Consider the following 27,967-nt stretch of genomic DNA (forward strand, 5'->3'; position numbering starts at 1 on the left):
TAAGAATTTCAGGTCTACTGAATCCACTTTACTTCTCCTTGGCCTATTTCATTTCCCAATTCAGACTCGAGCACAGCTTTATCGACTTGTGTCTGAGTGAAGTATTTACCTCTGGCGTAAACCGCATCCATAACGTGGATCCAAATATGGGCCTGAGTCCCTTGTTATAAGGCGGGGCTTCCAGGACACGCCATTCAGCTAAATCAGAGGCCAATTATGCAAAAATAACCCCACCAATCAGAGCTCGACAAAGCTCCGAAGGCACCGCCCCCTCGCCGTATCCCTCTTCCCCACCAGCACCGCCGCACACACCCCAATGTTTTGGTCGAGATTTCCCTTCGCGTAACTAGGCTGCTGCAGGAGTCACCGTGGCCCTCATGAGATAGAAAAGCCACGTTTAGACACTTTATTCACCACCCAGTCATTCGACAAAGTTTCTGCTCTTTCTTTCTTTCACCAGGCGATTCGTTTAGGTGTAAAATGTTTGCTGCGCCGCTTCGGAGGCATTCCCCGTCATGACCGTGCACCGGCCCGCCCCTCCACTTGAATGGGATCCCTCTTCATCACTCTCTCGCTCGCTTGGCATCGACTGTCTCCGCTGCTGCTCCGAGCGCCCATTTGGGAATCCGTGAGCTTGTATCGCCCCTTTTAACCAGTTCATTTAATGGTTTGATGCGAAACCCGTCTGTCTGATCGGCAGAAGAGCGACAACGCCACATCTCCGGTACCCTGCGCGTCCGGGTGAGTAAACTTGTTATTTTGCTGCGAGTGACTTCAATAGCGATCCCTGTTTTGACAGACGACCCGTCAGAGGGGTCTGGCCAATTAAAAATGAATGAAGGTACGGTTTGATCCCAACAATGCGGCAATGTCTGAGCATAGCAACGATGTAACTCAGTTTACCCTTATTTGTAGCCTCCTTTGTGGCTTGTTTATCTGTTAAATGTATGGCACACATCGATAAATTGCGTCAAACCGGTGCAGATTACATGATAATTTATTGTTTTACAATGGGAGCGCATGAATTAAAGTGCTTGTGAGGTGATAGAGCCTAATAGAGTATAAGTGGTTTTGTTTACAGTGGACTGATTTTGTTCCCTATGCTGATCACCGGACGTCATACTGTTAGTTTGCCCACTTTTTTAATGCACCAACATCAGTGATTTATAACCATATGCCAAGGTATGTATTAGTCTGTGCGGTAGGGGCTTATTAAATCTATTCTCAGCCTTTGATTTAGGCTGCCTACTGTACCGTCGCTGGTCTACAATACATGTGGGATCCAGCCCGTCTCTGAACACGTAGCGCTTTCTTCTCTCTTGTCAAGTGCACTTTTTTTCTAATACGCACATCCCAGTTTTTCGGGGAAAATAGCTCCCTGGGTGGATTATTCTGATCCTCCAAGCATTCATGCGAGAAACTTTACATTTGGCAGCTCCAAAGTCGCTGTCATAACAACATCAACACCTGGAGTGACACTCTTTATGGGCTGCTTACTGTACTCCTGCTCTTGTTTTGTGTGTGAGTGAGTATGAAGATGAGTGGAACTGAATATTACATGTCTAAATCTAAAGCTTTTGAGTGTGATACAGTTTGCATTATGGACTGGATTTCTGCTTTTTTGCCACAGATTTTGCCTCATCCTACTCTTTTAAACTGCTGTCATATGCTAAAGATTAGTACTCTCCCACTCACCATGACTCAAAAGGCCAACTATTGACTCTAATGTGGTGGTAACTAATAATAAACTACATTAGATATACATAAACTTGAAAGTATTTTGCTTTCCACTCCTCTGCTGTCATTTATATGCCAAAATCCATCACCTTGAAGACAGAATTTTTTTTTCAACAATTCCTGGCATTTATCAATCCAGACAGACACTGACAGCCAGACTGCAGATCTAGATCAACTAACCCAGCCTGTTTTGGTCCCTCCTCCTCCAGAAAACTGAACCTAGATCAGTGTCTAGACTCCATTCCCTCTGAGACACTTAGATATCTGCCTAGCAGTGCATGCAAGATGTCACTGTGTGACACATTTACCATCATAACAGGTCAGATATAACACTTTGTTCCACCCTTGTGTTCTCAAATGTGTTTTTTGGTTACACACACACACACACACACACACACACACACACACACGCACACACACACACACACATACCCGCTGTTCTTCCATGGCAGTGTGTTGTTGCAGCTTTGTGATCTGTCTGAAACCTAAATATTGTGTATAAACAAAGGCAGCGAATTCCCATGTCTTTTGGTTATGACTTGGTAATCTCCTCTTAAATCTGAAATTTGGAAGTTATTTCAGAGATGCACCAGTCATTTTTAAATGAAAACACAGTAGAACCACTACTACATTTGATTATCAGTAGTGCATTAGACTAATCCTCCACAGATTTTGACCTTGTTTGTATTTTTTTTTTCCTGGAGGAATTATAATGCTTGGCAGCAGGCGAGCACAAAGAAGACACAATATTCCATGGGTTCAGTATCCTTAAATTCAATTTTGGGCCAATGACATGCAAACTGATGCTGGAGATGAAGCTCTGCTGAATGTAAACATCCCAGGGCATGCATGATGATTACGCCTGTTTTTTTTTTTACTTCTTTCTTTTTTATATTCTCTCTCCCCTCTTCAGTTCACACTCGTAACTAATACAGCCACTGCTTCTAATGGAATGCAGTGTTTCTTGAAATATAGAAACTAAAAGTGTTCACCTACTCTAAAGCCGTAGCAAAGGTTGCCAGCTTCACCAGGGGACTAGCACACACTCTGCCCAGGGATATGCAGCCAACCAGTGAGAGAGAAGTGTTTCTCAAATTGGTACGCGATGGTCCATTGTACTTCATAACTGCCAGATTTCAGGCTTCACAGAGGGGACCTAATGCTCCTTGGAATCCTGTGAATGCCCTCCAGTGTGAAAGCCGTCGAAGTTTATGTCAGCTCCAATGAGATTGCTGGAAAGTGGCTCTTGAGGCAGAAATTCCTGTTAATTGGCAGCGTGGCTGTGGACTGGCCCCTTTGTTCCCCCTTATACTGAAGTGGTCTGTCTGTCAGGGTGATACACTGGGCCTGGCATCAATGAACTGCTTGTTTCCACAGCTATCCGGCCCTGGAGAATCAGCCTCTTTAAGACGAGTTGTTTCCACTTTCAAAATCGCCTTTGTGCACGCAATCAAAAAGATGGAAGGCAGCCCTTGTAGAGGTGCTCTGCAGAGTGACTATTTCTCAAGCATCCCGGCCAAGAATTTTGATCACAACGTGTGTTTTTGCCCCTGTATTGTTTTTATTATTACCACTTTTTTTTCTTGGGCGGACCATTTTGGCTGCACCAAAGCAGCCTGAGAAGCTGAATGAAAACAGAAGCTCCGACTGTAGCTGGCATTTTAAAAAGATCACCCACTGAGTGTTTCACTTTTTTCAGGTCAGATGAGGATCAATTGGCAGTACTGAGGACAAATTATAGCAGTTTATGAGATGAGGAACTGATTCATTTACCAGAGGAACAGAAATAAAGACGGCTCATGAATGGCAGGATGGAAACTGTATATGAGTCTGGGGCTCCACGGATGACTACTGTGCTAGCGTGCCTCTGTTTTGTTGAAACAACATAGTATTCCCTATTGGCTTTGCAGCACTTAGCAAACAAAACACTTGTCTGGTGCCAGCATCAGCCCCTTTCTAATTTGGCAGTGAGATGTACCATTTACTCCAAAAAGAGGGAGGGAGAGGCATAGTATAGATTGAGGAAGGGAGGCTGGGGGTGGGTGGGGGGGTGGTGGGGGTTGCGTGAAATTTGTGACAGGCTCCCACTGACGAAGCTCATTGAATTTTTCATGTGGCAAACACTAAACTTCTGTCGCTCTGGCCCAGTTTTGGTGCTAATTAGTGCCCAGCTATGTTCAAGGGCATTTGGTTGAGCAGGGGAATGCCAGTGCCACCTGTTCTCTCTCTCTCTCTCTCTCTCTCTCTCTCTCTCTCTCTCTCTCTCTCCCTCTCTCTCTCTCTTTTTCCTCACTCTATCTCTCCCTCTATCTATAGTATATCTCTCACTCAAGGCTTTGTTTGTGAGTGGCCCACTTTTGTTTGTCAGTAGTGAGGATGTGTGAGGCGATTATGTACTTTCACATATCCTTTCTCTTAGTCGATGAAGACAGTGCTGCCACTGCTAGGATCAAGTTTGTGGGTTTTACTTCCATGTATTTTTTTTTTTTTACCTTGTAACCATTTCTTCGTGTATTGCTACCTCATTCAGTGACCGCAGCAGACAAGCTGAAACACAGTATGCAAACATGAAATCACAAAGCTGTCCATTGCACCCATTAAAACCTTAGCAGTTGAATGATAATAAGGACGCGGGACTGCAGTGCCCTGACTTATCAGTCTCCCTCCAGTTCTCTATCAGAGGGGCCTGTGGTGGTTTCTGGCCATTTGAATGGAGTATCTGATAGTGGTTTGATAGAGACAAACAGGGGAGGGTTTGTATCCTCCCAGGATCCCCAGCCACTTCCTGTCCCTCTGCTCTGGGAACGGGCCAGGGTAACACAGGCCGTGCATCTCCACTCAATCCCTCCACTGTTGTCGTTGTGGAAAGGCTATCGCTCTCACACCCTTATTCTCCCCGCTCTGCACAAGTCCTCCCAGCACGTTTCTGGTGACAGGAAAAGCATCTTCGGCATTCAGAAAGATGCCTCTGTGTGTGTCTTTGTGCAGGCGCAGCTGTGCAAGCCCGATCAGGATGATGAGATGCTGGGAAGAGCGCACTCTCCTGCCTCTCAGCCACTGCCCGGGCCAGCTTTCGGGCTTTGCTCTGTCTAAAACGTGAGGTTGTCCCTCCTCTGGAAATCACTAAAGTATGTTGACATGGGAGTTTTATGTAGAGCCTGTATTAGCAGAACCGATTGACCCTGTCAGACACAGCCTCCTGCCCAGACATAATCCGAGTGAAACCAAATAACAGAAATATATTTGTCTGGAACTCTCTCAATAAAATGTGCCTTACTTTTGGTTCACAAGGATGTGGATAAATTCTCTGGAGGCATATGAGGTACTGAAGCCAGAGGCAGACCCTATAGTTACTACACAAAACATTTCATAATATATTTTGCAATTTTCAGACACTCCCAAGCCCCACAGTTCCCACATGCACGCACACATGCACACCAGCTTGCATTTTCAGCTGCCCAGTGACAGAGGTTGATGCTATTTTGTTTTCAAACCAAAAACTCAAATGACAGAACAGTGTTTGTAATTTGCAATTTTTTACCTCCTCACCAGACATTTCTGTTGCATCTCTGCTTATATTTTCTAGTCTGTAACTTTCTTGTAGGTGCAATTACAGGCCACCATAATGGCCCTGGCTGATTCTATGGCTGCCCATAGAGACTGATAGAAGATGTAAATGATCTTAATTCCCTTTAAAATATTGTAAGCTATTTATTTAGATGGAGCTGTCTCCTTTTCCAAATGTGTTCACTTCAACCTTCCTGCTGGAGTATTATTTGAACTCCGTTTGAAGATGCCAAGTTCTTCCCGCTGCCGTCTCAAAGCACTGAGGAATTTGCAGTGAAACAGTTAGAAAACAACAGGTGAACACCGAGGGGGTGGGATGGGCGGGTGGGTATGTACCCACTTATTATGACAGTGCCAGGCCTCCCCGCTGCTTGCCTAGCAGACAGCTTCCCCGCTCGCTGCTTCGCTGCCCCGGCAAGGTGCATTTGAATATTGAAATGAGGGCCTGGTGAACAAAGGGGTGGTTTCAGAGGCGATGGAGGAAATCACTCCAGTGTTGGGGGGCCTCGCCCTTCAATCTGTTATGGAAATGCCATGGCAGGGAGCTGTTATGTTTAATGATGATGCGTGACATGGGCACACGCTTTAAAATTTAATGGAGGACCCCGCCGGTTGTTTCTTCTTTTGTTGCTCTGATTTGTCTGTCTCCAAGGAAGTGCTGTGCTCCATTATCTGTCACAAGCTGTTAGGGTTTAGCCGATCGCCCTCTGGATATGAATAGAAACTGTACTCCACGGCCTGTAATTCCCCCCCCAAAACAGGACCTTTCTGCACTTTGCTGGTTTTCAGTTTGAATTCAGCCAAAGCAGCCATAGCCGTGTTGATACAGCATGGTTTACATACTAGTGCCTCTGCAGAGCAGCACACTGTGCTGTTCCTCTGCCTCATAATTTTCGTAAGAGCTGCATTTCTTTTCAGACCTTCGATATTCTGCTTCACGAGTTAAGGCCACCTCCGTCATTGAGTATATTTTTCTGCATTCCTGAAGAATAATGCAGATATTTGCCTTTGTGATCCAGACAAGCAGCTCAAGTGCTAGTATCACTTGACAAGCAACAGCAGCATATGGTACTCTGAGCTTCCATTTTGTTTACAGTTTATGTTGACAATAAATGCAATCTGGCTTAGTGCTTTTTCTTGGCAGAGCGAAACACCCGCAGCGGATAAAACGTGCTCGCAACCTTGAATCCCTTTTTCCCTTTCTTCTTTCTCTCTTGGTGTGAAACATGGCTGTTTGTCGCTGCATTCCCTTCCCCTGACGGTGAGATACGTTGGGAATGTTCCGGGGTGGCATGCGTGGCTCGGGGCGCCCCTGTGCGTCTGAACATCCCGGATGGACGGTGTCTCTACCTGCTCCCCGCGCATTCCTCCTGTGGGCTGTGTGAGAGGGAGAGGAGTTGGAACTCGCCTTGTCCTCCACTCCGCATTCCTCAACCATGACTGGGCTCAGTCACACTGCTGCAACAAACCTGGGAATGCCACGGCACACACACACACACTCACAGACGCACACAAACACATTCACAGCCATACACACCTGGCTCTGTGTCATACCTCGATGAAGCAGACTTACTCATATTTGCATTTTTATGTTCAGTGTCACCATGATCTGATCTGGCATTTTATATTTTATTTGCCTTGCTGAGCTGTTTTTTTTTTTTCTCTTTATGTATGTTTCCCTTCAGTTAGGCCTCAGATATCAGAGCTGCAGGGATTTCTCTGCCTGGCTGTGTAGATCAGAAGTTAAATGGCGAAAGCCCTAGGTTATTGACGCATGAGGCACTCCGGAGTCTCTGTGGGCTTGAGCAGATCAAATGCGATCTCTTTGAAATGGGATGAGAAGGGGTGAATTTAAGGACCAGCTATCAGTGTTTCGAGTTCACTGCAGCTGACTGTAGCTGCTGTGTGTTTGAATGGTAAGGTACGGCACCACAGGCTTACATCGCAGGCCCACAGATGCTCTCTTAAGTGCTTATCAAACGCAGTGTCTCTATTATCTTTAAGTCATGCAGCGCTACCAGCCTAGCTGTTTGGACCCTTTCATTTTCTGGTGTCAAATATTCCTCACAGCAGGTTTAGTGGATACAGGGAATGCTTTTTTTTTTTTTTTTTTGAGGTAGGCCACCAGTTTGGTAACATTTGTGTAGCAGGGAAAGAGGATGTTCCTCACGTCATGTGACACATTGCTGACACATCCCTGGTCGCTAGAGGAATTGAAATCCTTTATTTTTCACCATTTCTCTCTGGAAATCTCCTGCAAGGATTGGAGAAAGAAAGGGAAAAAGGGTGAGGTGGGGGATGTGGGGGGGGGTAGATTGAGTATGAGGGAGTAAGAAGTGGAGAAAAAGAGAGCTAAACCCCTTGAGGATTAGCTTTTTCTTCTCCTTCTCTCCCCTCCCACCCTCTCCCCTCTCTCTCTCCCTCTCTCCCCTCTCTCTCTTCTTTGCTTCTTGTTTGAACACATGACCACAGATCATCAGTCTCAGTTCACATAATGACCATATTTAGATGAGAGCATGGAGCAGTGGCACAGAGGGTGAGACGGGGGGGAGAGAGAGAAGGATAGAGGGCCAATGTCAGGGACGCGTGTGAGAGCAGGCTGTAGTGTGCCAGCGTTGTAGCGGAGCACATTGAAGCGATACAGTAGTAAACCAGCCCTGTCTATTCTTAGGCTTTAATATACCACCGAGGAACAATACGGGGCTTCTCTCACTATCAGCACAATGCAGCGAACACCCAGAGGTCCTTTCACGGCAGTCACGGTACTGCGGAGGCCGCGGATGCCTCAGTAGGGTTTTTTTTTTTTTTTCCAGAAGGAGAGATGGCTGCGGTTGGATGCGTGTCTTCTTTTTTCATCCCAAATGACATGGGAGCAAACTGAGAGTCCCTGGGCCATAAAGTGAGGCATGCTGTTCGACCAAGTTTGTTTCACTCACAGTCTGCTGTGTTTTTGCGCTTTTGCCTCTTCTTAAACACAACAGACTGTGCTGCCATTCACCGGCGCTGGGTTTATACTGTGTATTGACAACTATTGCATAATCGAATGGTATTTTTTTTGGTGCTGTTTTGCAACAAACCTGATGAGCTAACTGGAGGAAGTTACCATAATGCCCTCTGTCTGTCTCCTCTAAGCCATGGGTGTCACACCCAGTCTAGGAAGGTTAGTTCAAGCTTTCAGTAAGATCACTCCTGTTTCTACATATACTGTGTACATAATATAATATATGATGTTGAAGAAAATGTTGCATGTGGCTGGCCTAAGCCTCGTCTTAGGCCAGGATGGATAAATGTGGCACCAGAGGAGAGAGATTGATCCAGTACACCAGCTATTGTCACACTGTGATGTTACTGTTGCACGGAAAAAATGCTTGTATCCAACACGGGACTCGAGTGCACAGAGAAGCCAGTGTGTAGATTCACAATGAGGCTCTTACTATGTATGAGTTGCTTTATATAGGCTTGGCTGGATTCAGCTGAGCTCTGGACTCTCTCTCTCTTTCTCTTTCTCTCTCTCTCTCTCTCTCTCTCTCTCTCTCTCTCTCTCTCTCTTGTTCCTTTCAGTGCAACTGGGGAATTTTTCTATGATATGTTATGATGCACCCCACAATGACGTGGCTCCTGCTTCTCCATTTTTAATCACAGCGCCGCCCGTGGAACTGGGAAGTGTTGGGTTTAAGTGTTGCCGTGAGTGTGCGCTGTGAGATAATGCAAGGGACGGTGTGGGTGGGTGGAGCCGGTTAAGCTAAAGGAGGAGAAGAAAGATGGAAAGAGGGAGTAGCCTGCTGGGGATGAATGGAAAACAGAGGAATCAAAAGGGAAGTGAGGTGACCTGGGTTAAATGGGTTGCAGCAAAGCAGGGATCTTTACAGCTTCTGTGAAGTCCACGTTTGATGCCATTCTCTTAATAGGCATGTTTCAGTAGATCTCTCCCTTCCCTGCCTCCCTTAGGAAAAGCCTGCAGATCACCTCATCTAAAATGGCCCAGATATTTTCTTGCTGAGCCTCAATCCCAAAATAATTTCATGTGTGTCATACTCAGATTAGGAACAGGGGATAACAGAAAATCCATGAATCTGTGGTGGGTGCCAGCAGTGTTTGTTGTTTGGAAGTTGTAGAGAAAAAAAAAAAAAAACAGAAAAAGAAAAAAAAACTTGAGGGTTTAAGATTGACTGCAGCTCAGCTTTGCGGTCTAATTGAGGTCAGAGATGTCACCTCGTCTTGTGGCCGAGTTAGCTGTGCTGTTTGGCAAAACAAAAGGTGATCAGCGCATCGGTTGAGTTTTAACAGAAATACCAGTGGTGAGAAAGACACACACACACACAGACCCACAGTGAAAGGGATAAGGGCTCACAGCCTGTGATCCTATTATAAAAGCCAAATCACTGCAGGCTCCTCAGAGGCAGGGAAATGGGTAAACACTATGTTTTTTTTTTTTTTTTTTTATGGGAATCTCCTGTGGTACAACCAAAAACATCAAGATGGAAAGAATTTCCCCAGGTGATCGCAGTCTGTCTCTCTCTCCCACTCTCTGTCTGTCTCTTTCTCTCTGAAAAGGCTTTCAGGAAGTGACAGACATCCCACATAACTCAGAGAGACGGAACCTCCTCTGATCTCGCGTTTTTCTCCATCAGATAAGCGCGCAGCATTCTCTCGGTGTTTTCGGCCAGAAAGTCAGCCTGCAACGAGCCTGCATCTGTGCAGTTTTGTTGCTTTGTGGAATGCTTGGAATCGCCTCCATAGCAACGGCCGGCCTGTGTCTGTGTGCAGCGGTAAATATTGACTCCAGCACCTCCCGTCCCTGTGTCTCCCCGTGACAGGAGCACGGGGGGGGGGGGGGGGGGGGGGGGGGGGGGGGGGGGGGTCGGTACACACACTTTATCCTGGACTCAGCAACGTCCCACCACCGGGGGCGTCTGTTTACCTTCGAACCTCCAAACACGGAGGAGCTCTCTGACTCAGAGTGGCTCTCTCTGTTTTTTTTTTTATAATCGCTGCGCTGGTGGGGCCTGTGCACATCACAAAAGAGGTGAAGTGCCCAGTGCTTGAGTTTATGACATGCCCTCTGCACTGATGCTTTGCACCTCCTTTGTAATGATTGACTCAATGGGTGACTAAATGGGAAGTGTGGATGGATATGGCATGCTACAGAGGTAGGGGTGTGTAAACAGCAGCCATTTCCTCTGTTCTTGTTTGTGGAGGGAGAAGAGAAACAAGAGCACGTCCCAACTGTAACTGACCTTTGTTAAGTCGCCAGTAGCCAGACCACCTGACTCGGTATCAGGATCTGCACTGCTAAAGTTACTTCACCAAACCCTGTGTCGAAGTAACCGGGTGCTGTCGGCGGAGATTCTCTACCTGCAGTTTAGTGCTGTTTTCCCACAGCAGATGGATTTGTTGAGACAGGATGAGAGATGTGCTTGAAGGAATAGCAGCTACGAGTAGCGGTTCGACCGGTATAGCCTGTCTCGTTTCAGTAGTGCTGTTTGCAGGCCCCAGATGGAATGTCATGACAGCGTTTGGCGAACATGATTAGGGAATAGATGTTGATAATCTGGGCAGAACAAGCAGGGCTGGATTATGCTACGATTGGTGGCTGGTGACGCACGAGCCAAAGCCTCCCCACTTTTCCCCGTAGTAATTACATAGAGAGCATTAAGATGAAGGAATACATCCACCAGGCTGACATGAAGATCACATGCACACAAATACGCACACATGCACTATATGCAGGCGCAGACACACACGTGCATGTGCCCACGCTGGCTTGTGCGCCCGTGCGTGCATGGCAACTTTGTGCCTGGTTTCTGATTCTTTGGGATCACTTGCTGCTTGCATGTTTTCCTTGTTGGGAGCAGGGCTAAAAAAAACAACAAGAGTGCAATTTGTCAGCACGTTATCAGACAGCCATAAGCCACTATCACTCCTGTCATACAGTGAATGTCCCCCTGCATGTTTTCTTTGTTCGTTATATCTCTGGCTCAGATAGCCACAGCTGACAGACAGACAGAAGCACAGACAGGTCGTGTGATGTAATCGATCGAGCCAGAGATACCTGGTCCATGCAGCTGCCTTTGCTGTTTAACCTTTGGGGATTACAGCTTATGTTGCTTGTCACAAATTAACAGCAGTGCACATTCGGGCTCAATTGAAATGTTATTGAAATTGCAGTGCGATCAAGTGCAGTTTCAAATTGCAGTAGCTGCAATTTTTCAAAAAAAGGTAAAAAGTGTGACAAAATATCATTATAAATGAGGTATTTTGGAAATGTCCTGGCCTACAAATCGTATTCTCCAGACGTAAGAAAACATTTTTAGCACATCTGGTTCCTCCCAGGTGCACATGCAAAAAGGTCTGTCTTGCCCTGATTTTAACTTTTAACGTTATGTGTGCAGCCGTGTCCATCCATCCACTTGGCCTCCTTGAACTCTCGTGCCGGCCCGTGTGACGTACATACACAAACACGCACACGCGCACGCACACATGCGTCGTTTTAAACGTTTGATGTCTGCTTATGCAAATGCAATAAAAACAGGATGCTATCTCCCAGCAGTCTGGCACCTGTTGTTCTGGTACTGATGTCAGCTGGAGGGAAGAGGACTCGCAGAGAGGGCCTGCAGGGACTAAATGTCAGTTTGTCTCTGCTGTAGTGCGCTGCAGACTTCCAGCACAGTGACCACAGTCAGGATCATTTCATCTTACTTAGAGATTTATTAACCCGGAGTGGCTGTGCCATTTCTTTCTTTTACATTAGTGGCCATGCGTTATCCGGTTGGTATTTCAGCTTAGTGCGGAAAACAGGTCAGTTGGCGTCAAAGGAAAAATGCTAATCCCCTCTTCCTTGCCCTCAGTGAACCATCATCACATTGTAGGTGAACAGACAGAAATGAATGGTCTGTTTTTTAAGCAGGCACTTGTTATTCCGGGGTAATTACAAAATTACAGTGTGTTAATACAACAGAGTAATTGTTGTAATGATAGTGTTATAGCAAAAGTTAAATGTGTGACCTTTAACCTGTTGCCAGAAGCTTGAAAGTGTCTGGTCCTCTGGTAAAGGTAGATTGTCAGAACATGCCTAGTCCTCATATAAGATCAATGGCAACAAGCACCCCGAGGTGGGGGCACGGGGCCTACTGGTGCTGTCAGATCAACGTGCAAGTCCAGTCCTGCCTCTTCACATAGCAGTCCATCTCTCTTAGTCGCATTTCTCTGGGTTTGTTTCACTTTCCATGTGTGAAATTTGCTCTTATTGAGCCTCCATGCAGAACATCAGAATCAGGCCCGCTCTGTTTCGATGCTCATTACGGCTGCTTGATCTTACCCAAAAGATGAAAAGACCGAAACAGGGCATGTTAGGGGAATTCATTACAAAGTTATTGAATTGCCTGGTCTTTACAAAGCCTGGTAATACATTAATGGCACCACATCGCTCTATTGTTTGAGTCTGTGGATACTATTCAGAGATTATCCTTGTTTTTCTTTCACAAGCAGTGAGGAAAGCAAGCAAAGCAGAGAATGCAAAGTTCAGTGAAAAAAACAACAACAACCCCGGCAGCAATGTTAAAAGACTATTCTCATTCAACCAAAGCCCATGAGACTTGGGGGATTTGGAATTCGTTGCCAGATCTTGTGCATAATTAAGCAAATGCCCCCCACTTTCTGCCTTGCCCGAGGGATTTTCGCTCATTGGTTACTGTACCTCAGGCCTATTAAACCCAAATCAGGCTCTTGCTATCAGTGGATACAGCTAGCCAGACATCCCTGGGTGATCCCACACCGGAATACTCGTGCATATGCAGACGCGGACCCTGCTACCCCCCTGCTAAACATGACAGTGTTCAGCTTCCTTTATTTTCATATTTCCAAGCGACTGTGAGAGCATAAAACACGCTATGGTCTGGCAGTCGGCAAGCCACAGGCCACCTCTCTATCTTGTGCATGCTTCCTGCTGTGAGCTGACAAAAGACGCCTTTGTTTCAAGCTGAGTGTGAAGAAAAGGCCCAGACTTTCCTTAATGCTCTGTTTCATGTTTACTCAGCCCTGCCTCTCTGGGAGTTTTCAGTGCATTTTCAGGCCACTCTTTGTCAAAGGAACCAAATGCTGTTCCCTGTAAGATCCTAAAATGACTCATCTTTCTTTTCTCCACTCCATTATTGATTTATTATGTCTTATGATATGTTATATACACAACTGCTGTTGAACACCACAAACACATTGTGTCAGCATAATTCGCTGCTACTGAAGAAAGGTTTGTCTGCATAATATGTTATATAAAAACACCGTCTGAGGTATCTGCTTGAGGTCACATCTCCTTACGTGAAAGTGCCAATTGTGTGGAACAGGGAAAGCTTTACATGACTGAGGAATTGAGATGAGAGAGAGGAAGTGTCTCCCGTGTGCTCTGCCTGAAAAGACTTATTAACCATGCAGCCAGTCTGCTGCGGGAGAGCATAAAAGACACAAAGACCCACGCACTGTTCCACCAGTCAGCTTTGTGTCTGCCGTTTTATGTGCATGTGTGTGTGTGTTAACCTATGCACGCTGTTACAGTTAATGTGACGCGACCCCTTTCTGCAGACATGCCCCTAGGGGAGATATCGACCGTCTCCATTGACCCCTCGTGGCTTGCTCTCTCTCCCCCAGTCTCCCCCACTAATCACACCCATTTAGGATGCTTAGCAGAAATGGCACCCCATGCTATTACTCTGTCCGCTTCCCCTATCCTCCCTTGTCTCTGTATTGTAAAGTGGGTTTCTTTCTCTCTGGCCTTTTTATTATTATTTTGAAACTGCACCACTGCTCTCCCTAAGACGAGCTGCCACACTCGGCTGCTGTGCATATAAATCCATAGGAATCTCCTAAGCTGTCTGAAATCACACAGTAAGCCCCCTGTCTTCCCTATTGCCTCTGGGTGGGGTGGGGTGTGTGTGGGGGGGAGGGCGCTGAGGAGCCTCTCCTATCTGACTGACAAGAACCAGTGACAGCTCTTGCTAATTTCCTTAACATGGTGAATGATTTGTGCTTCTCTTTGTACGATACGTTTTCCACCATATGCCACTGCATCACTCTCCTTGGCTGCCAGTTTGCCCAGTCTGCAGCGTAGCTTGTCGCTTGTCTGGTGTCAGACACATTGCTTGTGAACGAGACTGGCCTCATGCAATGACTGGCTCCAAAAAAGGATCCATGGTCTTTTAAAATGGCAACAGGCAGGGCATGTGATACTGTGAACGCGACGCTGATAACATGCATTCTGGCCCTCAGACAGAGTGGACATGTCACTCATGTGTCAACACTGGGGCTTCCCAGCCTCAGGCTGTATGTGCTACAACTCTGACCCAGCGCAATTTAGTGTTTTCTGTAACTTGGTATTTCCTAGCAAGCCCCCTATGGCTATATCAGATGATGCAGGGGCTTGAGTCCCTAAATTATCCCTGGCTTAGTGTAATGATTTCCCTGCACTAAGCTGTGATTACACAGGCCTGAGATACTTCACGTGTCTGAGTGGGCGGGGGAGGCCTGAGAAATGAGGAGAGATAAAGAACAGCCACAACAACCCAAAACCCTCCTTGAGACTTTGTGTTTACTTTCAGCTGGTCTTGGTGTCTTCGTTTTATCCGTTACTGAACACTGCTAGATGTTCAGCTATTGATAGTCTCTTAGTCATCACTAGTTCCTCTTCAATCCCTTTGGCCCTCTTTCATTGACACTTCTCTATGTCTTCTTTATTTTGATTATTATGTCATAGTTTGAGTCTGCAACATATAAAAAGCTGTATTGGAGTTGCATTCTGGGCTGGCCCAGTGGCAGCATGTAGATGGATGAGTTGCCCATAGCTGCAAAGATCAAAGATTATTACAAGTATAATTCCAGCAGTTAGACAGCACTTAACTGAGTAAAGTGATGGATGGATGAAGTGGGTATGAGATAGCTCACGTTTTTTTTTTTTCTTTAATCTTTATTAATCCAGAGTCATTTAAAAGATCAATGTGTGTAAAGTCCAAAAAAAGCACTCACTCACACCTCAAAGCTAGGGCTCAGGAGGTCCATTTCTTCTTAATGCAGTAGTGTGTTTCTGTGTGTGCATCTGTGTAAGAGCATGCACATGTGCATGTGGGCATGTGTGACATGCCTGTGTTTGTGCACACTGCTGGTGGCAGTGGGGGGAAGTGGATCTCGTGCCTCTGCTGAAACTGAGGCGCGGCAGCTGCTCAACCATCCGTAGGGAAGTATTGGTTTATGTGGTCTACATGACACGGAGTCTCGGTGGGTTTAGAGCTGTGGTCTCCCATCTGTCTCTGGTTTCTGCATCTGGCCTTGTGTGTCAGTCGAAGGAATTTTTGCTCAAGAATGTGTTGCCATTCTAAGAGGATGATGTAAGGAAAGCAACTCCGTTTGACTAAAGATTCAGAAATGTTCTCTAAGTTCAACTCCGATTTGTCTCACGGGTCTTTTTTTTTTTTTTTTTTTTAATCTGTGCTACAGGCCTCAGCCATGGGGGGATCCAAGAGTAAGCCCAAGGATGTAGGCCAGCGAACCCGCAGCCTCGATGGCAACCTCAGCTCTGGAGGAGGAGCCGGCGGCCACCACCTCAATTCCACTCAGCAGTCTTTAACACCCAATCGGAGTCCTACTGTCGATGGAGGCCTCCGGACCAATCAGTCCATGGCCAATAACGCAGAGCTGGCCCTGTTCGGAGGCGTGGACAATAACAGTGTCACCTCCCCGAACAGAAGCACACTAGCAGGTAGCCCAGTTCACTGCCCTAGTATTTGACCTGATTTTTAGATTTAGTAGTTTAATGTGTAACTCTCTGTCCTGTGCACATCTTGTATGTCGTATGGTGCAGTTTTTGGTAATAGGCAAACCTTTTCTTCCAACAGGGGGCGTGACAACCTTTGTGGCATTATATGATTATGAGTCTCGAACGGCCTCCGATCTGTCTTTTAGGAAGGGCGAACGCCTGCAGATCGTCAACAACACGTAAGGAAAATATAGCAAACAATCACACCTTCTCTTTATCAAGCTCTCTCTGTCCTCTTGTCAGGCTTTCTGTCTCACACTCACACACACACACACACACACACACACTCAGGAATCATCCAAGAACATCCTCATATAAACAGGTGTTGACAAGGGGAAACCACACACTCACATATAGGGCTGGGCGACCAAATGGACAAAATCAAATATCACATTATTTTTGACTGGATACCTCAATTTCAATATTGTGACAACACTGCAATGTTTTCACACAAAAGATTTTGGATTAACAGTCATTAGTAATGTGGATATGATAATCAAGCAGGGCAGATAAAATAACAGTTTAATAAGAAAATTTCCTCCCTTTACTGTAATGCAGACTTTAAAACTAGAAGAGGACAAGTCTTATGCCATATCATATTACGATATCCAAAACATGAAATAATATCTAGTCTCATATTGCAATATCAGTATAATACTGTATAGCAGACACACACACACGTAGTCTACAGGTCTGCCTGGGACACTGCTAGAGATGAAACAGTGTGAAAATTCCATATCATGATTACAGTATACAGTATAATTGTCACAGTTATCGCAATATTGTTAAAATGTGCCGAAAATCTTCAAAAAACCCTGATATACACAATGAAATCATGTCACCAAGCTTTATATTGAAAACCACATATAAAAGTAGCAGCACTGTGCACTTTTAGTTTGCATAAACATTAAAATTATAACATAACCAGTGCCTCATGTACACATATGAAAGCCATCTCAAATGTGCTGTCACTTCTTCTTCTGATGAACTTTGAGGCAGACTAGACGCTGCAAAGGCGTATTGCTGCTGTCTGGGAGACTGTTGTTAACTTTGGTTGATGCTGGAGAGTATTTACATTGAGTTTTTCAATGCGCAGTGATCAAAAAAGAGTTTTAATGATAATGAAAAGTTGAAACGGGAATACTCGCCGTCGGGAGTTTTACCACTGTGAAACCGGTCACCGTTTCATCCCTAGTCACTGCTTTGTTATCTGACTGGCTGTTCTGCAACCCAAAATGCATGTCACTGTCGTCTCTCTGAAAGCTCCTGTAACCATAGTTACGGGCTCCCCTCAGCAGGGCCTGTTTTTTTTTTTTGTATGTGTGTGTACTGACAAGTTTCTGTTCAATTTTCCCTTCCTCTGCTGCCCATTCACAAAAGCACAGCTTCTCGGGCCTGGGTATACCTCACGGCTCACTCCACCGACGCGCAACTCTTTTCTTGCTACCTAAAAATTTCTGAAAAGTAGTCCAAGTGAAGTGTGAGGAGGGTAAAAAAAAAAAAAAAGAAAAAGAAAAAAGAAAAGAAAACCCCTCATAATCCAACCCTAACCTGTTTAAGGGCGCTTGTTTTCGAAATCGGGGCTTGCTGTAGGAATCAATAGAGGTGCAGTCAACCATATATTTTAGCGGTGAACCCCCAGTGTTGTCGGCCTGCTAACAAACTGCTGACCTAGAAGCCATGAGCTGAGGACAATAGTGGATTATCGCTGCATCTGGCCCTCAAGCCAGAGACCTGGATCATTATTGGGTCAAACACGCCCAGATTCTATGAGCCACTTCTGAGATTACTCGGACTCATCTTAGTGGATCACCCCAAGTCAAATCGCTCATCTTTGCCTTAGCTGGCTGATTACTGCACCATGCATAATATAATAACACACAGTGGTATGATTGGCTTTTGTTATGATAATATCGGGCCCTTTACACCCCTTTGTCTTTCTTTTAATATCCCCACTTCGCCTCATTATTGTGCCTCCCTTCTCTCTAAGTTATGTAATGATTTAAATATTTTAGTATTTGCTTCATAGCTTTAGCATATACGCTATAGGTTTCTGGGAAAGTAATTAAGATTGTTGCCTCTGCCTAGCCAGTTGTGGGTTTACTGTCAGGGGCTGGGAGTTTATGAGTGTCTCTTGTCATATTCTGCTCTGTACTGTGTACTCGACTGGCTTGCTGCTGCCTCTGTATATTCAAGCCCTTCCCTTTTCACCATTTCCTTCTGATCTCTCTTCTCCTCTGCCTGTTTCTCCATCACACACCATCACATTTGTTTGTAGGAGGAAGGTGAACTGCAGGTTTGTTGAAGCTACTCTGGAATGCTATGTGAATACACTGTGGTTGTGCGTATGTAAATTTGTTCGTGCCACCCGACGCATATATGTTTGTTCGCCTTAACACCGCTCCGCTAGAAAAGGCACAAAACCACGTAACTCTGTCCATGCTCCCTCAGTAATTAAGGGAAGTTGGTCCAAAGCCTTGCAGCACTATAATCATCTCAAGTCAATTTAAGCCAACAAGTGTTCTGCAAACAAACATCAGTTCCACTTCAGACTCTCCACAAGTGAATCCAGTGCTGTAAAGCGGAGGGCAACTCGCCCCTGATGAACTGTAGCGTACAGGTGCCATCGCTCCCTGCTATCATACGCTGCAAAAATCTCCATCTCGATGTGTCGCTTGGCCTCATGTGCAGTGTTAAAAATCTTGTTTTCCTTAAAACAAGACGGAAAAATGCCAGCGAGATGAGATAACCCCACTTGTTTCCAGCGCAGTTCCAGGAATGTTTTCTGGGAGCAATTGTAAATATGTTGAAATAAGGCGGATCAGCCCTCTAGTGTCAAGAAAATTGAAGATTTTAACACTGACTATGAGGCTAAATGACTTCTCAAGATGGAGTTTTTCTTGCACACCCATGAATGCATGTTTGTTTATCATTAGATAACTTTCAAATTTTTTTTTGAACATTCAAACCTGAGGTCCTACCAGCTGCACCAAACCCATAGAATAAAACTGCCATTTTTAGTCATGTGAGTCCCCCTGAAATACCTGAGCCTGCATTTATCAAGTGTGCAGTTACTCACCACATGCCCTCAGTCATTTTAGTGGTTACAGCCAAAAATGCAAAGGAGGATATGAGATCAGCATTAGTTGATTCCTACTCCGAGACACTTGATAAACACAGGCTTATAATTCATAGCGTGTTTTATGAGTCTTTTGGATCTGTGAAGAGCATCTGTGAAGCTGTGTGTTTTCTTTTCATCTGTACAGAGAAGGGGACTGGTGGCTGGCGCGCTCCCTGACCACTGGAGAGAGCGGCTACATCCCCAGCAATTATGTGGCTCCATCTGACTCCATCCAGGCAGAAGAGTAAATCCCTCCGTTCTTTTTATTCTCACTCTGTCTCTTGTATCTGTTCCTTTCATCGAAGCCTGTGGAAGAATTTGCAGTCAAATGTCTGACTCTTTAGCACATTAATTTCAGTCTTTATGTCAGTATGGCCGCAAGCATGTATACGTCAGTGACTGTAGTCCCTTTGGCGCTTTATTATACTCCTTTTAGGGCATTTGCTTGTGATCTTTACATGCTAACAGGGTTGATTGCACAGGATAGTACTCAAACTAACCTTTTATAACAAATCCATTTCTCACCTTTGTCTCATGCTCCACCAGTCATCTCAGACTGACTATGGAGTCCAGGTAAGTGGTTGTTGTACCTTCTGGAACGAGGCATGCAAAGCCAAGCATTTTTCAATCACCTCACTTTCAGAAACCGCAAGCTGCAATCTTACTCCTGCTTCCTTTCTTCTTCCTTCTCTTTCACCCACGTGAACCTTTCCCCTTTACCAACCACCTCCCTGTGTCCCGTGTGTCATCTCTTGGTGTCTTCAGGTGGTACTTTGGCAAGATCACACGCCGCGACTCAGAAAGGCTGCTGCTGAGTTTGGAGAACAGGAGGGGGACTTTCCTGGTGAGAGAGAGTGAAACCACCAAAGGTGCGTGTTTTCCCTCCCCATTCGAATCACTCAAAGTCAAAACTCAGTTCTACATCTCTTTTTTGGTAACGGTATTATTTTCAAAAGAAAAATGAAAAGTGTAGCTTCTATCAGAAAACAAGGAAATTGGCACACATAAAAATCCGTTTTTCACAGTAGAGTGAGCAGGCTAACTGGTTTCAGTTGGACAGGTTCTCAGGGTTTGGCACGTGAGTTAAAATAAAGAAATTTAAGCACCTGGCGAGTCATTGGTGTTGATCAAAAACCTTACCAACACCACACAGATATGTTATTGTCACGTTGGACAATGTGAAATTCTTACTTATTGCCCCTTTAATATGAATCCGAGTACAAGAAGGCCACAGTCATCGATGAGCATTGTTCCCAATATGTGATGTTTTCCAAACTTGTTAAATTGTCTGCTATTTACTCTTAACATTAACAAAGGCTGTGGACATTTTGAGTATGACATTCTAAAAAGAGCAGAAAACAGGTTAGTTAGACATGATATGCTGCTGTTCACCGTGTGCCCCGCTGCGGTCTGTGCCAGTTGTGTGGCAGCGTGGGCACAGAGCAGCGACGAATCACGGCAGATGGGAAAAGGTTGGATCTGATGCCTGTGGGACTCTGTCTGGAGATGCTTCTGATAGACAGCTGCTGTGCTGCTGCTTCTGCTGCTGCTGCACAGTCCCTGCGGGTCCCCTCGGCTCTGTGTGTCTTATCATTTGTATATAAATATACTGTACAGGATTCTTGATACGTAATACAACGGCGCATGCATGCTGAGTGTATATGCATGAGGTCTGTAGGATGGAAGAAAGAGACAGGGTGGGGAGGTAGTGAGGTGGGAACTAGGGAGTCGGGGAAAGCAGAAGAGTGAGGTGGTTTAGGGGTTGTTGCAAAGGGAGGGAGTAGTTGGGTGAGTCGGAGCAGTGGGGAGGTTTTTGGTGAGTGAGCCAGACAGAAGTAGGTCAGTGTGAAGCCAGGGCTGAGGACTGTACAACCACGGGCCATATCACCCTGTTCAAACACTGAGAGAAGGAGGAGGCATCGCCTTAGGGTGCTCTGAGACTGTCAGCCCCACTTTTCACTTGACTGATGCTGCCCCCTGGTGGCATAATGGGTTCATTGTCTCTACCCCACACTGCTAGTTTTTCCCTATACATTTTTTTCCATGCCGACAGATAAGTTGCTCAACCTAGTTTACAGTTTAGTTTCAGTAAAATTTGTGAAATGTAACAACAAAAGGAAGATGAGCAGTTTTTTCTGAGACTTTTTAGAACTGTTATTCACAGTAGTGAATTTCTCCAGGTTATCACAGCTGCTGTTATTCTTGCCAGGTGCCTACTGCCTGTCCGTACTGGACTATGACAACACCAAAGGGCTGAACGTGAAACACTACAAGATCAGGAAGCTGGACAGCGGTGGCTTCTACATCACATCACGCACGCAGTTCAGCAACCTGCAGCAGCTCGTCAGTCACTATCGCAGTGAGTTCACACCAAATAAAGTTCAACTCTTTCTTTTCACATCCCCTCCTACCTCTAGTCACCCATAATTACACAAATGAACAGGGACACTCACATCTTTACTTGTTAACATAATTAATCACACAGTTTGTCATGGACTCTATACTACCACAAGACTCGTGAATTCCACTTTGATTCCACATGAATTTATTGGAGTAAGAGCCAAGACTCAGTCTTAACCATAATTCCTCTCCTGTGACCCTTCCCTCAGAGCATGCTGATGGACTGTGTCACAGTCTGACAGAGGTGTGTCCCGTCCTGAAGCCTCAGACACAGGGCTTGGCCAGGGATGCCTGGGAGATCCCCAGAGAGTCCCTCCGTCTTGACCTCAAACTGGGACAGGGCTGCTTCGGAGAGGTCTGGATGGGTGAGTTGTAATTGTAGTTGATTCCCTGCAGAAACCTTGGATCTCCAATTGGTTGTTCAAAAAAAGAAAGGATAGAAAGCGGATCTGCAGTACTTCTTTCAGTGAGGGCATTTGTTGAAGTTACACTTAGGTTCAGAGTAGGAGCTTGATGAAAGAAGTTCTGAGGCACTCTTCTGGCAAAAATGACAAAGAAATGTTTGTTTTAATATGTTCTTTTGAATTATCCCTGAAATTAAAGATTTTTAAGAATACCTTGTTTCACTGATGATGTTGTTATAGCTGATAACCGAGACAGTTCCCCCCATTTAAGAAGTACAGTATTTCATGTTTCTAGTGAGGATGCACAGCCAATTCTTAAACATAAGAAGTGCAGCAGGGTCAGAGAAAAATCTATATGCAATTTTCATACTGCTGTGATGCTTTTATTCACTCACCTTGTAGTTCTTCACACACAGCAGCACTGTAGATGTGGCCAACACTACACCCACATAGGGGAGACACCATTCACTTTGATATCAGTTGCCTTCTATATGTTCTTATGTGGGACAGGACAGGTAAATACTGTATTTAGAAATAACAGAGGACGTATTTACAGATTTATTTATTTTGTTTGACACTGTCTGTATGCATAATCAGAGTCAAAGTTGCATTTGTGGATATTGTTATGATTCCTATCCAGGAACATGGAACGGTACAACACGGGTGGCGATCAAGACTCTGAAGCCTGGCACCATGTCTCCTGAGGCCTTCCTGCAGGAAGCCCAGGTCATGAAGAAGCTGAGACATGAAAAGCTGGTTCAGCTCTACGCTGTGGTATCTGAAGAGCCGATCTACATCGTCACTGAGTACATGGGACAAGGTCAGCATGGACTCCCCACACTTAAATAAATAAACATATAAATGTACAAACTTAAAAACGACATTATTCATGATTTTGCTTTCATATTATGACTCAGGTTGAGTAATGTTCTTCATAGTATTTTGCAAATGCATGTAATTTAGTTAAAAGATTATTTTTTGAATGCATTTTTAGACCAAGTCCTCACAGTGTTGTACACTTGCTGGTAGACAACTCCAGATCCTTTAATTCAGTTGAGCGAAGCCTGCTGACTTGAGGCTTTCGGGTATAAATGCTTCAAAAGCTGCTGACTTGCTGGAGTTACTCCAGAACTGCCTTTTGAAAATGCAATAACATGAACCACTTAATCACAAGCCTTAAATATCATTGTAAGTGTACAGAGGAAAACATTCTTATATCTCTCATTTAAACTGTTTAAATGTGTAATGAAAGCTCAAATGTTACAACTCTAACATGATCATATTAACATTCTCATTAACAGGTAGCTTATTGGATTTCCTGAAAGGGGACATGGGTAAGATGCTCCGCCTCCCTCAGCTGGTGGACATGGCGTCACAGGTCAGCACAAATTATCTCCTGCCACATCTGATGCAAATGAAATCAAATTCACCAGTACTTCGCCATTCTCCCTCAGATGACTGGAGTGTCTGCCTCCGATACAGACAGTCATGAATGTTTGTCTCTCCCTCAGATTGCTTCAGGGATGGCTTATGTGGAGAGGATGAATTATGTGCACAGAGACCTGAGAGCTGCTAACATCCTGGTGGGAGACAACCTGGTGTGCAAAGTGGCTGATTTTGGCCTGGCTCGCCTTATTGAGGACAACGAATACACTGCCAGGCAGGGTAAGACCACAGGAGGGCGCTAGGTAGCTTCTAGTGTTTGTTCATCACACTGCAATCTGCCACTGGTGGTTACTAGAAGTCCCCTGGTTGCACTGACATCTGTACATGCTTGCCAGCCCTGGCCATCCAGAAATGGGACGGGGTTCGGCTGCAGGCTTTTTTTTTTAACTAATGTAAACAATAAAATGAAAGCAATTGGAAGTGACAACTGGCAATAGGGTAACCATGGAGACTAAATGTATTTTTGGCGTAACATTTTTTGCTGACCATTTGGAAACAGCAGAATAGTTTAGAGCCAAGTTTTCATGTACTAAAATTTATAATAAATCAGGTAAAATTGTCTAGAAGGGGTTTAAAGTGACATTTTTCTCTCAGCTTGTGTTAAAAATAACTTTGTTTTTTTTCTTTCCAATACTTATGCCTCATTGCAGGAGCCAAATTTCCTATCAAGTGGACGGCTCCTGAGGCTGCTCTCTATGGCCGCTTCACCATCAAGTCTGACGTCTGGTCATTTGGGGTCCTGTTGACTGAATTGGCCACCAAAGGCCGAGTGCCCTATCCAGGCAAGAATACAATCTGCAATGTGTTTTATGCTCCTGCTTCAGCTTAGAGGATTACTCATTCTCCACCAATTCAGTGACATAAAGATTTCTCCCTGTCCCGGCCATTAAGAAGTGTAAATCTCAGCCAGTGATTATGTATTTCTAACATGAGGAAACTATACCATTTCTCTGTTCCTCCTTCCAGGTATGGTGAACCGGGAGGTGCTGGACCAGGTGGAGCGTGGCTACAGGATGCCGTGCCCAGCGGAGTGCCCCGAGTCCCTCCACGAGTTGATGCTGACCTGCTGGAGGAAAGAGCCCGAAGAGAGGCCCACCTTTGAGTACCTGCAGGGCTTCTTGGAGGATTACTTCACCTCCACAGAGCCCCAGTACCAGCCAGGAGAGAACCTGTAATTGGGCCGAGTATGTGTGTGTGTGTGTGTGTGTGTGTGTGTGTGTGTGTGCGTGCGTGTGTGCATGTTGCATGTGATACTGAGCATGCATCTGCTTTGGGGTGTGTGGAAACGTATGCGTGCGAGTGCGCATGTATAACTGGGCTGAGAGCCAACAGGATCCTGGATACAATCAAGGACTCTCACCTCATCTTGGAACGCTAACGGGACATCAGACCAATCGACAACATTCAGCATCTGCCTCTTTTTCTGGTTTGTGTCATTATACACACCAACATGTCAGCTCTTAAACACTATTTTCAAAGGAAAGGACTAATATATTATTTTTTAGGTCATCATATGGTACTTTGTTTTCTTGTCAAAGGTTTTTATCAAGGATCTGTACTGCAAAGCAGGTTTGCCTGCTTTTGTTTGTAAAGCGTCCTCCTGACACAAATGTCACATCACCCATGCATTCCTTCCGTGTGTTAATCCATGTGACTAATCTTGTAGTTAGGTTCAACACTGTGGCTGGCTCTGAGCCATAGGACAGATTGCCTATGGGTGAAACAAGGGAGTCTCGGGGAAGATCATTGGGCATGAGCAATGTCCTGCTGAAAGTGTCAATTCAGGACATCCGTTTTTGGGACACTTTCTTTTGGGATCCTCACTGAAACCCATTTGGTCAGACTCTGTCTTACAATTTCCACAAATTGGCTACTTGAGAAGCAACTGTTTGGTTACCTTGGGACTTTATTTGCCAGGATATTATGGATCTTAGATTTTTGATTAATTGTATTATATCAGACCTGGATCAACTGGAATATTTTCAAACAGACATTTTTTCATTTCCTTCATAACCATTCATGCCTCTGCATCGTTGAGGTTAGTTTCCCGGCTGCTGTGAGATTTTGGATGCGACTGACACAGGTAGCCATGGCGTGTATAGTCTCACTAGCAAACAAATCATTGTACTGCTGTGACCAATGGGCAGTACAACACACAAAGAAGAGAAAAAAGAAAGGATGGAATCTTTTTCTGTATCTAATGTTTTCTATTTGTCACTTTTCTAAAAAAAAAAAAAAAAGAAAGAAAGAAAAGAAAAGAAATGGCTACTGATCACTAATGCTCCTCTCAGGATGGAGAAGACTAGAATTCTGCTGCAAGTTTTTTTGTTCTTGTGCCAATGAAATCTCTTTTGTACTCTCTTCTACTGTGTAAAAGTGTATTTTTACTACTATGAACTTTTCTTACAATGAAGTTTGAGTTCGGTAAGGCAAGGGGAGGAAGCCCTGCAGTTCAACTCAAAGGATAATCCACTGTTTTCAGATCCTGCACCCACGCAGCCATGACTCACCATCATGGTTTATAGGTGTTGATTTTTTTTTTTTTTTTTTTCCAAGCATTCAGATTAAAATCATAAGAATTTTCTCTCATGTCACTTTTCAGTGTCAGCCTTCATAGATGTGAAGGAGATTTCTCTTTTGGTGTGTCCGTCATTAGTGCATCTTTGAGTGCAAACTTACACTGGAGGTATTAAGATTTTCTTCTCAGTCTACATGTTAAATGGGCAATGGATAGTGATACTGTGCTAAATAGAGTTATACCCCCCTCCAGCCTGTAGGGGGCAGACCGAGAAGCCTTTCCCAAATATGTGTAGGAAAATGAATTTGGCATTCTGGAAATTAATTGTAAATATTCTTAATGCTAATATATTGTATATATCATCTTTATAATTTATTCCTTTTGAAATATCCTGCTGGTTTATTTTGCTTTCAGCATCATTTTTGCCATCCTCTTTGTCACTCACGGTACCTTCTATAGTTACAGGATGAATAAGCAGCTGATATAAATATATACTATAGCAACACTCTCACATTACAAGTATGTTGTGCACGTATTTCTGTGAAACTTAGCCTGGCTGCACATTTACAAAATGACTGACACAACTGGCATGAGGAACTACTTATCTAGAACTAGTTGTGTGTCTGCTGTCCACTGTTAGAGAAAGAGAAAAAAAAAAATAGTCCTCTCACACTAGATACTGATCATCTACCTGTTCTTTCTCCATGTTGAAATCTAAACTGCAAATGTTTACATGCTGAAAATCTTCACAATGATTTTGGTGCTGCTTCAGAGGCCGGTAAATGGGCAGTTAATCAGCTGGCATTCATTTCAACATCCAAACACTTGTATACAGCTGTACAGCATGATGTATCCCACTGCCATTATCCTCTGTCCTCGCATGAGTTTTTCTTTGCTTTGTATTACGGTACGACCAGCTTCTCTATCTTGGATTTCATAAACCACTACTGATGGAGTGAGATTATAATCCCATTCAGAAGATGTGTAAGAGGGATATCTGTGTAGCGTCTACTTTGTCCAGTGGGCATGGGTTACGTCATGATGAATGGAAATGACATTAGGGCATATTCAGGTTGTCTGGCATTGTTCCCCTATTTTAGTGACATGTGTCAGTGATCGTCTATGTACGAGATCATGGAAAAGGTGCAATGATAAAGGTCAACCTTTCTCTTTTTCTCTTTTTTTTTGTATGCAGCCTTGCTTACAAACCAAGGTCATGTTTCCTGTGGGGTCTTTGGGTCTCCTTCCTCAGTCTATGCAGATATTTTTTAAATCTGTGATATTCCTATATAATCTTTTCTACTGCATTCAATGGAAATCAAAGACTTTTCAGATGAATAATTCTTTGTTTAAATCCTACTGAATATTGATAAAATTCAAAGGAAAATGTTTGAATAAAACTTGTATATTGCAAACCATATTCTACATCCCAGATCTGGAGTTTGTTTGTACGGTGTGTCAGAGGACTGATCAAAGGTCATCCTCTCTGGTGAAAACGCTTATATTTTACTTTCATTTTTGCGACGTGTTTGCTAAATCCTCTCACACACCTAGTGCCACATGACACAGCGAAATATGATGATTCATGATCAATATTAGAAGGTCACCGTACAATTAGCAGAAAAAAAGAACAGATCTGTATGCGCCCGTATACGACAGGACTCCTGTACTGACACCAAGAGATCAAATTAAATATTGACTATGATATGATCACAAAAAAGCCTACACACACATATTAGGTAGACCAAGCCTGCCAAAATCAAATCTGGATGTTATTGGACTCTCATAGTCATTTTGGGGCACAATCAATCAATACATCTATTTTACATTATTCCATCAGATCTATCAACTATCATCACTTTGCTGGGTTTTACAGCATTTTTTTTTTTTTTTTTTTTTTTTTTTTTACACCAAATCGCAAATAAGCTACCAATGTTATAGGGAAATAAATCTAAAAGATTACTGAGTGTTATGTA

The 27,967-nt window shown here is 44.4% G+C and overlaps 1 protein-coding gene across 1 annotated transcript; it reads left to right on the forward strand.

Moving 5' to 3' along the window:
• Positions 1 to 298: 298 nt before the first annotated feature.
• src (v-src avian sarcoma (Schmidt-Ruppin A-2) viral oncogene homolog) lies at positions 299 to 27,411 on the forward strand. The gene is made up of 12 exons (XM_030055490.1): positions 299 to 741; positions 15,784 to 16,045; positions 16,182 to 16,281; positions 19,369 to 19,467; positions 19,989 to 20,092; positions 21,433 to 21,582; positions 21,833 to 21,988; positions 22,668 to 22,847; positions 23,329 to 23,405; positions 23,539 to 23,692; positions 24,124 to 24,255; positions 24,440 to 27,411. The coding sequence occupies exons 2-12, from the start codon at positions 15,793 to 15,795 to the stop codon at positions 24,646 to 24,648; spliced, it is 1,614 nt and encodes a 537-aa protein (XP_029911350.1). The 5' UTR covers positions 299 to 741; positions 15,784 to 15,792; the 3' UTR covers positions 24,649 to 27,411.
• The last annotated feature ends 556 nt before the right edge of the window (positions 27,412 to 27,967 follow it).

Source organism: Myripristis murdjan, chromosome 7 (genome assembly GCF_902150065.1).
Source record: "Myripristis murdjan chromosome 7, fMyrMur1.1, whole genome shotgun sequence".
NCBI classification, from domain to species: Eukaryota; Metazoa; Chordata; class Actinopteri; order Holocentriformes; family Holocentridae; genus Myripristis; species Myripristis murdjan.